The 11,682-nt window shown below is 37.2% G+C and overlaps 1 protein-coding gene across 1 annotated transcript; it reads right to left on the bottom strand.

Moving 5' to 3' along the window:
* Positions 1-229: 229 nt before the first annotated feature.
* On the bottom strand, positions 230-11,561 carry LOC143922269 (trypsin I-P1-like). The gene is made up of 7 exons (XM_077445497.1): positions 11,359-11,561; positions 11,144-11,235; positions 10,941-11,053; positions 3,096-3,258; positions 2,599-2,710; positions 2,211-2,353; positions 230-943 (listed from the first exon to the last, which is right to left on the bottom strand). Exons 1-7 carry the CDS (start codon positions 11,396-11,398, stop codon positions 728-730), a joined length of 879 nt encoding a protein of 292 aa, XP_077301623.1. The 5' UTR covers positions 11,399-11,561; the 3' UTR covers positions 230-727.
* Positions 11,562-11,682: the final 121 nt, after the last annotated feature.

Here is an 11,682-nt window from a genome sequence, read left to right as displayed (position 1 = left end):
AGACTTCATAAACTGGGAAACGAATTTAGCCAATTTGATTTTTTTAATATTAGTAAACAAAATTGTAAAAATTTGTTACATTATCATTTTTCCAATTTGTAAAAATGCTAAATGCATTTTATTTTATTCCTTTCATTTTATTTATTTTATCACTATTGTTCTATTGTTTTATGGTGCAATGGTCCTTATGGCTGTATATGTAAAATAAAATAAAATAAAAACAAATAATCCAGGGCTCATTTCTGTCATATCATTGACAAGTCATTAGTCATTATAATCTGAGAATGTGATAAAATTACGTATATTTATTGGTATTTTTGTGATCGTTGACATTATTGTGATTGAATAGAGTAATGACTAAAGAACGGCGATCAAAAGACCTCTCCACTGTCCGAGAAAACAGGAGACCAAAAAAATGATAAATAATAGAAATTTATTTTTATGGCCGTTGAGCAACCTGACCGCCATCCCTTAGTAATGACTTGCGAGTAATTGTTGTAGACTAGATTTAAATGAAGATGACACTTACAAGAAATCATGGCTCACCCTCTGATTTAGGGTTACTTGATTATTATATTTATATTTAATTTTTGTAAAATAAATCTAAAAAATCTTTAACACTATAGATAAAAGATTTTAGTATTTCTCAAAATAAAAAGGATTGATTTAATGAAGTACAGAAATGAAGACAAATATATGAAATACATACAATCATAGTATTACAATTTTATTTATTTAGATAATATGAAGAAATAATTACGGAAACAAATAAAAGAGGCAATGAAAAATTTATATTATTTCCTGTTGATTGTTTCGTAATCCATTCTTTATATCTATACACCTCAGTGTATACTCCAGGATAACCACGTTGTGCGCATCCAATACCATACGAAACAATACCGACTACTTGTCCATTACATGTGAGTGGTCCACCCGAATCTCCCTATAAATTATGGATAAAAAATAATTAAATATTTTATTAGACCATTAAAAACAGTTTTGTAATTCAAAAATAAAATGAGATCATTATATGCAATATGCATCTATGTATGTACATCAACATTAACATCTGTTTGAATGAGAAAAAAACGATACTGTGATATGTCCATATAAAGTATGAGGAAATAATTCTGGCTACAGCTGTGATGTAAGTACATACATATGTATGTACTACCTATCCATAATCTATTAATCAGTGGCGGTTTATCATACTCGGCGCCCCCAAAATAGGCCTTTTCTACCAAAATTTACAGCTTACAAATTATTATCATTTTCCACAATACGTTCGTAAGCAAAGAATAAATGAAATTAATACCCATTTTACATAGTATTTTAAAATATTAGCTATTTTATTCCAAAAACTATTAGTGTTTCATGTACATATAGCAAATAAATAAATAAAAAATGGTTTTGTATGTAAAATCCTAATGAAAAAGCATATACTGAAAATCATGGTAAAATACGATGATAATATATTTTGTTACTGAAGTGGGGGCCTCAAATTTCAAATGCGCTTGGGGCCCCCCATTTACTTGATCCGAAACTGCTATAAATAATTACATGTTTTGTATATTTTACTAATTTTAAGCCCTCTATACACGGGCGATATGTTGCTGTGCAGTCTCCGTGACGGGCCCGAATGTGAAACGCCCGAAAACGCAAATATAGGAAGGCAAAGATCGAAAATCGAAAGATCAAAAAAAAAGGTTGCATGGTAAACGGTACATACTCACTTAATTTGCGTGAGCAGGATACAACAGGAACAAGAGGAACAGGCTTGTCCTCCTGTATTAATGTGCGCGCGCAGAATACGGGAGGAAAAGTCTGTTCCTCTTGTTCCTGTTGTATCCTGCTCGCGCAAATTAAGTGAGTATGTACCGTTTACCATGCACCCTTTTTTTATCTTTCGACAAGATCTTTGCGTTTTCGGGCGTTTCACATTCGGGCCCGTGAGGTAGACCCGTTGCTGTGATGTGCAATTTATCGCCTATTTGTAGCGGACTTTAAGGTGATTATTACATAAAAATCATAAATATTGGCGGTTGTGGTTTGGTGACGTTGCAGCATAAATGCACATTTTCTTTTGCTCTAATGCATAAATAATTCATTTTGAGGAACAAAATTGTTTTTTTCAATGCACAGTTAAGTCGTATCCAATGCAAATGATATGTACATATGTATGTAATTATTATATTCTATTCATGTAGTACCTGACAAGCATCTTTTCCCCCTTCAGCATAACCTGCACATATCATATTTCCAGTAAGACGTGACCCATAAGCAGCTTTGCACTGATTGTAATTATATAATGGCACGTCTACTTTCATTAATTGATTGGGTAGTAAAGTAATATCTATATCCGAAAAAAACATGTATTCATATTTTATCATACTAATCATTATGGGTATGTATATTTCACACAGTGACTGCTCGTGACTAGGAATTACGGCGTTGCAGTACCCCCAGAAAAATTATGAAACAATCGCATTTACATATATGTAGATATTTGACATACTCATTATTAATGAGTATATATGTCAAATATCTAAAATACGAGCGGTCACTGACTTCACATCTAAATAGATCATATTATCTCACCAGGTGACAATCTTCCCCATCCACTAACAAAACACATTTCACCAGCATTCGATTTTGTTCGTCGTAATGTCGCTAATCTTACTGTTGTCGTTACATAGAAATCGGGATATACCTATGTATAATAATATTCAAAATAAATGGTTAAAATACATATTTATAAAATAGAATAGCTTGCCATAAAATAAAGTGGTCAGACACCCTGCATTATGCTGGACAGAATTGCATTTGAGTATTTTATCCCATATTGAAAAATACTCCCATTTGTAAAGTTGGCCTCATTGGATATAACCTTTTTTGTTTAACATTTTAGCAACAAAAATTACTAATAAATAATATCTGTACGTATATATTTAATATTTAAATATAGTTATTTGATTAAATAAATACTTTTACATATTTTTTTGCTCATCCTGCATTCGAACATAAAATATCTGGCCACTTTAAATAAAAAAATTAAAATACATATAACAGTATACATATTTAATTAAATGTCTCACTTTCATTATTGCAATATCGTTGTTAAAATCATTAGGAGCAGTTCTGTAACCATTGTGAGCACTGATGAATGAAACTGCACGTTGTTGAGTATACATTGGTGATGTTTGATTTATAAATTCGTATCCTGCCACAATTCGGAGAGAACCAGGTTGAAGTAATTTCCTTTAATTGAAAAACATTCATTAGTTTATTATGAGCAACAAAATTTTATATACTCAACACAATATATATATATATATATATATATATATATATATATATATATATTTATATATATATATATATATATATATACATATATATATATATATATATATATATATATATATATATATATATATATATATATATATATATATATATATATATATATATATACATATATATATATATATATATATATATATATATATATATATATATATATATATATATATATATTATATCATCATCATCATCATCATTTACAGCCACTCGCCATCCACTGCTGGATGAAGGCCTCTCCAACACGCTTCCACCCGTCTCTGTTTTGCGCAACACTCATCCATCTCACCCCGCACATTTTCCTAATTTCGTTCACCCATCTTCCTTGCGGTCTTCCTTTTACCCTTTTGCATTCTCTCGGGTACCATTCAAGCAATTCTTTTGTCCACCTTTCGTCCATCCTCCTAGCTACGTGACCCGCCCATTGCCATTTCAATCTCTTCACTCTATCCACTATGTCCACTACTCTTGTCATACTTCTCACCCACGTGTTCCGCTTTCTGTCTTTTCAGGTTATGCCAAACATACAGCGCTCCATACTTCTTTGAGTGCATTGGATTTTATGTAGCATCTTGGTGTTCAGTGTCCAAGTTTCAAATCCATACGTAATCACTGGCAAAACGCATTGATCAAAGATCTTTTTCTTCAGGCAGAGTGGCATTTTTGATTTAAAAACAGCATTCATCCGTCCAAATGCACTCCATCCTAATTTCATACGTCTCTTTATCTCTTCATCTTTATTACCAGACATGTCAATTATTTGACCTAAATATAAATAATTATTTACTACTTCTACTGGTTTATCATCTAATGGGATGCTATCAGGCATGCAATACCTATTGAACATTAGTTTGGTCTTATCTACGTTAATTTTTAATTCTACTTTTCTACTTTCCCTGTCCAGCTGTGTTAGTCTGTTAAGTAGGTCAGCTGAATCACGAGCTATTAAAACTATATCGTCTGCGAACCGAAGGTGACTCAAGAAGCGACCGTTGATGCTTACTCCGGCTTTGTCCCATTCCAAGTTCCTGAAAACTCCCTCAAGCACCGCATTGAATAACTTGGGCGAGATTGTATCTCCTTGTCTTACTCCTTTTCTTATGCTAAATCTATCTGTACCTGAAAAAATTTTAACCGAAGCTGTGGCATTCTTATATATTGCAGCTAACAGCCCCACATAGGGTTCCGGTACTCCCTGTGTTTGTAGAGCGTAAAGTACTGCATTGTGGCTCACTGTATCGAAGGCTTTCTCATAATCGACGAAACCTAGGCAAAATGGCCGTTGATATTCGTTGGCGCGTTCGATTAGTTCGCCAACTACTTGGAGGTGGTCCATTGTACTGAAATTTGCCCTAAATCCTGCCTGTTCTATAGGTTGGTTCTCGTCGAGGATATTCTTCAGCCTTTCTGTAATAACCTTCGTGAAGAGCTTGTAGACCGCTGAAAGTAAACTAATGGGTCGGTAGTTCTTGATATCGCTTTTATCACCTTTTTTGTGTATTAAGATGATAGTTGCGTTATTCCATCCTTCCGGTATAGCTTGGTTCTGGATGCATTTGCTGAAAAGCCTAGCTAAGATATTATTTAGGGGGGAGCCGCCACATTTTAGTAAGTCAATGTGAATATTATCTTCCCCTGGGGTTTTACCGTTCTTTGCAGTTTTTAGCGCGGCCTCTACTTCGCTAGGCAATACTGCAGGAACCCTTTGGCCGTTTGTCGATTCCAGAGCGGGGGATTGGCCGTTGTCGTTCTCGTATAGTTTTGCATAGAACGTGTAAACTCTGTCTATGATTTCTTCTCTATTCCTAATTATTACTCCGCTCTCTGATCTGATTGCGATCAATTGGTTTTTGCCTAAGAAAAGATCCTGTTTGCACTTTTTCAGGCTACGGTTATTCTTAATGGTACTTTCTATTAACTTGCTGTTAAAATCCCTGACATCCCTGACTATTCTCTTTTTAATTTCCTTATTTACTAGATTGTATTCTTGCTTATTATTATCCCTATCTAAACTCCTTTTATGCTTAATTAGGTTTTTTGTTTCCGCTGAAATTTTGCTTAATTTAATCTGTTTCCTGAATCCACCTAATTTCTTACCTGTTGAGGTTAGAACCGAACTAATTACAGTGTTCAATTCCTCGATGTCTGCTTCTGGGTTTAATTTCTCGTATCTATTTCCAAGTTCGAGTTCGAATTCCTTTTTCCTAGACCTTAGTTGAGCGAAGTCTGGAGAGCTACTGCATCCTTTTATTAGTTTCCTACGTTCGCAATTTATATTAATGGCCATCTTGGCCCGGACTAATCTGTGATCGCTACCTATATCTACTTTACTTAAAACACTAACGTCTTTAACGGAGTGCAGGGTATTTGTTAGGATGAAATCTATTTCGTTCCTGTCTCCTTTAGGACTCTCCCAAGTCCACTTATTGTTTGCGTTTTTCCTGAAAAATGAATTAGTGATAAAGAGCCTGTTGTGTTCTGCGAATTCTATGAGGCGATCGCCTCTGTCGTTTCTTTGGCCGGTACCAAAATTGCCTACTGCTCTTTCTGTGTTTGCCTTTTGTCCTATTTTTGCGTTAAAGTCGCCCATGATTATTTTAAAGTGGTGGCGGCTATTATCGTATGCGCCCTGTAGTTTTTCGCAGAAGTCTTTTATTTCCTCGTCTGGGTGGCTAGATGTGGGGGCGTACACTTGGAAGATTTGACAAGTGTACCTGCTCGAGATTCTTAATACTACATAGCATATACGTTCCGATATGTCGCTTATTTCTATAATATTTCTTTCTATTCTCTTATTGATAAGAAACCCTACTCCTCCTATTCTACCATTTGGTAGCCCTCTCCAGTAGAGACAGTTACCACTTTTTAGGATTATTTGGTTTTCCTGTTTTCGTCTTACTTCGCCTAAGTCCTAAGCCTTAAGTCTTAAGTCTAAGCCTTAAGTCCTACTAAATCCCATTTGATACTTTCTAATTCATTCTCTAATGCAAGCACACTTCCTTCACTCGATAACGTTCTTACATTGTACGTGACTAAATACAGGTTTCTATTAACTAAGCTATCATCCATCGTCACTCTTACCTTGTTGGAGGTTTGGATATTATTTTTCTCGCATTTATCCAAGATGTGTTGAGAAAAAGGCGGTACTTGAGAGAGATTTCCATTCAAGGAGTGAGTTCTTACCGCCATAGACTTGTAGGCGGGGTACACGTGTGTTGACCGTATCCCGGCCTAACGAAACACTGTTGTGCTAGTTTTATAAAGTTTTATTGTTTGCCTATGGTTGTACAAAGGTATTATATTTGTGGGCAAAAGTATGTCGTTCAGCGGTCTCTGGATATGGTAGAGTGTCGCTGGCTCGGCATTCAGCTATGTTCAGAAGGTCTCTGGATGCGGCAGTGTGTTGCTGGCTCGTTGTTCGGCTATGTTCGGAAGGTCTCTGGATACGGCAGTGTGTTGCTGGCTCGTCCGGCTGGTTGATCTTCCAAGTACACGTAGTGTAGTGGTGGCTGGTCAGGAGCTGTATGTCGACTCTCTGTTGCTGTGTGTCGGCGCTTGCTGCTGTGGGTCGACTGGCGTTGTTTGGGTTGTACCTCCTTTTATAGTGTTTCTGGAGTCACCTGATCGATGGTGGGGTTGTTGATGCGTACGAGAGGAATTTGCTTTTGTCGAGGCGTAGAATTTTCTGGAATGCTTGATGGAAGTGGTTGTTGATGCGTAAGCGCATGTGGTTGTTGATGCGTAAACGAGGAATGCACTTTTGTCGAGGCGTAGAATTTTCTGGAATGATTGGCGCCGTTCCGCTCGATGTAGTTTAATGGTGGCGGCGTGTTTCGACCGTTTTGGTTCCACTCGACTGGTAGGGGCGTTCCGCTTGAGTTTAATATAATGGTTGCAGGTGTGCGACGTCTGGTTTTCGGGAATGTATTCTGCGTCGCAGTAACTGCTTTGATGAATGTGAGTTCCACAAGGAATGTGGTTTGTTGTTGCGGAATATTCTCGAATGTTTCGATGACGATGACTATGACGAGATTCCTACATGGCTCTCCGGTGAGTGTTAGCGATGTGTGTGGTTTTGTGGGAATCTTGATGTGTTGGAGTCTGTTGACTCGATGGCGTCGTTGTTTGTCCGGTTGTGCTGGAGAAAGTTGTCTCGACAGCGGGTCTTGTGTTGCATGCCGGTCCAAGTCTTGTTCTCCACCAGGTTGCTTATTTTGGGCGAGCTGCGTTGGTAGTGAAGGTTTGTGATGGCTTGGATGGTGCTGTTGTGCAGGCTGCTGTGTTCTGCGTGGAGTCATTCGCGTGACTGTTTTGCTGGTTGTGCTGGAGTTAGTTGTCTCGGCAGCGGGTCTTGCGTGAAGAACGTTGGTTGACGAAGTGCGTTGAGTGCTGGTCTTCGTTGGTTGTGCTGGAGTTAGTTGTCTCGACAGCGAATCTTGCGTGAAGAACGTTGGTTGACGAAGTGCGTTGAGTGCTGGTCTTCGTTGGTTGTGCTGGAGTTAGTTGTCTCGACAGCGGATCTTGCGTGAAGAACGTTGGTTGACGAAGTGCGTTGAGTGCTGGTCTTCGTTGGTTGTGCTGGAGTTAGTTGTCTCGACAGCGGATCTTGCGTGAAGAACGTTGGTTGACGAAGTGCGTTGAGTGCTGGTCTTCGTTGGTTGTGCTGGAGTTAGTTGTCTCGGCAGCGGGTCTTGAGTGAAGTCTGCGGTTGCATGAAGCTTGCGGTTGCGTGAAGCTTGTGGTTGCTCGAAGCTTGCGGTTGCGTGAAGGCTTCTGGCTGTTGCCTTGTCGTGGCGTTTGTTGGCTGCTATGTAGGCTGCGATGTGGGCTGCTATGTAGGCTGCGATGTGGGCTGCTATGTAGGCTGCGATGTGGGCTGCTATGTGGGCTGCGCTGTGGGCTGCTATGTAGGCTGCGCTGTTGACTGCTGTCGTGGCGGCTGTTGGTTGTTGTGGAGGCTGCACTGTGGGCTGCCGTGTTGACTGCGCTGTTGACTGCTATGAAGGCTGCGTAGTTCAAAGATGGGGTCACCAATGTAGGCGGGGTACATGTTTGTTGACAGCGCTGTTGAATGATCAGAAGGTTGCGTAGATCACGTCGGGGTCACCAATGTAGGCGGGGTACATGTGTGTTGACCGTATCCCGGCCTAACGAAACACTGTTGTGCTAGTTTTATAAAGTTTTATTGTTTGCCTATGGTTGTACAAAGGTATTATATTTGTGGGCAAAAGTATGTCGTTCAGCGGTCTCTGGATATGGTAGAGTGTCGCTGGCTCGGCATTCAGCTATGTTCAGAAGGTCTCTGGATGCGGCAATGTGTTGCTGGCTCGTTGTTCGGCTATGTTCGGAAGGTCTCTGGATACGGCAGTGTGTTGCTGGCTCGTCCGGCTGGTTGATCTTCCAAGTCCACGTAGTGTAGTGGTGGCTGGTCAGGAGCTGTATGTCGACTCTCTGTTGCTGTGTGTCGGCGCTTGCTGCTGTGGGTCGACTGGCGTTGTTTGGGTTGTACCTCCTTTTATAGTGTTTCTGGAGTCACCTGATCGATGGTGGGGTTGTTGATGCGTACGAGAGGAATTTGCTTTTGTCGAGGCGTAGAATTTTCTGGAATGCTTGATGGAAGTGGTTGTTGATGCGTAAGCGCATGTGGTTGTTGATGCGTAAACGAGGAATGCACTTTTGTCGAGGCGTAGAATTTTCTGGAATGATTGGCGCCGTTCCGCTCGATGTAGTTTAATGGTGGCGGCGTGTTTCGACCGTTTTGGTTCCACTCGACTGGTAGGGGCGTTCCGCTTGAGTTTAATATAATGGTTGCAGGTGTGCGACGTCTGGTTTTCGGGAATGTATTCTGCGTCGCAGTAACTGCTTTGATGAATGTGAGTTCCGCAAGGAATGTGGTTTGTTGTTGCGGAATATTCTCGAATGTTTCGATGACGATGACTATGACGAGATTCCTACAGACTCTTCTCTGTGGTCAGCTTTGTCTGATAGTCATCCTAGGTATCACTTGGATCACTTATGAGTTATTACATGCCATTTAACAGGGTTACTTTGTAAGTGAAAGTAGTTAGTTATGATAATAATAGATTAGCAATTGTTATACTACTTTCTTTACAGATCTTTATCGTGAGACGCCTCTTTGGAGACAACGGATTTATATATGTGTGAGTGCGGTTTGCAATTTAATATTTTAATAATAAATTTAGTAAAGAATATAAAATTACACGAATTACTTTAATATAAATTAAATATGAAAAAGAACTATTAGACAGTTGGGAAACACCGTTTCTGTTTGCTATTATTCTATTAAGTAAAGTTCGTTAAAAATTTTTGTCTGAAAGCAATTATGTGGAAGATTTATTGCTTCTGTGGGACCGAATTTTGGCTGACGAGCAGGGACCCTTATTTTTTTTTGTATTCAGGTAGGGAGATGTATCTCGTTCGTATACGCTTTTGTAACTGACACAAAATTAACACAAAAATTTTACGCAATCACTGATATTAAAAAACGCTGTTAACGGCCGATCATCTGTTTATTTTTACACTTAAATTATACTAGGATGCAATTAGTTAAATAAGTGAGTAGACGGTTAGTTTTGTAGTGATAGATGGGTGGGGAGTCCGAGTATTTCGAAATGCAAAGTGAGAGCGAGAGAAACGCGCGCGGACACGGTGACAGTCGGACTCGGACTCCATATATATATTATATATATATATATATATATATATATATATATATATATATATATATATATATATATATATATATACATATATATATATACATATATATATATATATATATATATATATATATATATATATATATATATATATTTTGCAGTTTCAGAACTTTGATTACACTGTTCGACAAATGACAACTTTTGACGAGATATGACTTTTCTTTTCTTTACCGATTTTAAATTCAGCACACTTCCAAATAACTCTTTTAAACGAAAAAAATAGTGTGGCCAGAACACTATCCCAATAAACATGTTTCAATAGAAAAAACTCAATATAAAATAGTATTAACAGTGGGAAAAAATTCCAAGTGAAAATATGTACTTTTGACTTTTGATTTGAACTGGACGACTACTTAGAGAGATTTGAAAGCTGATAAGTACTACAAATGAAAGATAAAATACCCGACTATAGATTCCAATATTCATTTTGAACAGGAAATTGACAGATTTTGAGACATTCACCGAACAACACGAAGATATAGAAAAATCGCGCGATTTAAAAAACACATAAAATCTCGAGCCAATCAACATTTTTTTATTACCAGATTCGTGTTTACTGGGCATAGATCTATAAGAAAAGTCATATCTTGTCTCTGAACCATTTTTCGTAACGAACAGTGATATCACTATTTTAAAATATTAAATTTGAAATATACCGCTTCACTACCATTTGGAAGAGAGAGAAATTTCGATATTTTAAGTTTTCAATAGAAAATACGATTCCATGTTGTGTCGTAATTAAAAAACATATATTTTAAACGGAATATCAGGATTTATGTTCAAATATGATAAAGTTTGGAACTATATAGGTTAAACCTAGGCAAAATATAACAAGCATACCCATTATAATCATATACGCAATGTGCAGCTGTAAGAATATGTCGAACTGTAACCAACATTCCACCACAAAAATGTCTGTATCCCTGTATACCATAATAGTTCTGTATAGACACCTAAAATATTCAAATACATGTAATATATACAGAATACGAGTAATATATACATACATACACACACATCAAGTCATATTTTTTTTTAATTACCTGATAAGGTATAACCGACGAAGTAGTCGGTATACCTCCTACAATTCTATAATCCGGTTGGGTGTTTTTACTGATATTTAGACAGTTTACCACTAAAATATTACCATATTTATTTTATTAGATTATCATTTTATACTTTGTTCAATGTACATATATGTATAATGGAACACAAGGTACTACATAAGTTTGTATAATGTGATATAAAAATTACTTACTGCTAAAAAGTAAAAGTACATAAGCTGCACAGGTGTTCATGGTGTTGAGTTAATATATAAAACTTTGGAGAGAAGTTAAGTCTTCTAAGGTTTTTATCACACTAAAAATTCATTTACGTACATATAGGTTTAATTGAATCATTATAGTGTGGTGATATGGATAACAATGTGATTTACGGGTAGATAATGAGTCATATGATATTGTCTGCTATTGCGAGATAAAATATAATAAAATCATTGACGTTTACGTCAAAGATTTTATCATAATAAATTCGCACTAATCTATGATGTATGTACATTGTATCTATATAAATATTGGTGAAT

This window comes from Arctopsyche grandis, chromosome 1 (assembly GCF_051622035.1).
Source record: "Arctopsyche grandis isolate Sample6627 chromosome 1, ASM5162203v2, whole genome shotgun sequence".
In the NCBI taxonomy this organism is placed as follows: Eukaryota; Metazoa; Arthropoda; class Insecta; order Trichoptera; family Hydropsychidae; genus Arctopsyche; species Arctopsyche grandis.
This window is presented reverse-complemented; position numbering and strand designations above follow the sequence as displayed.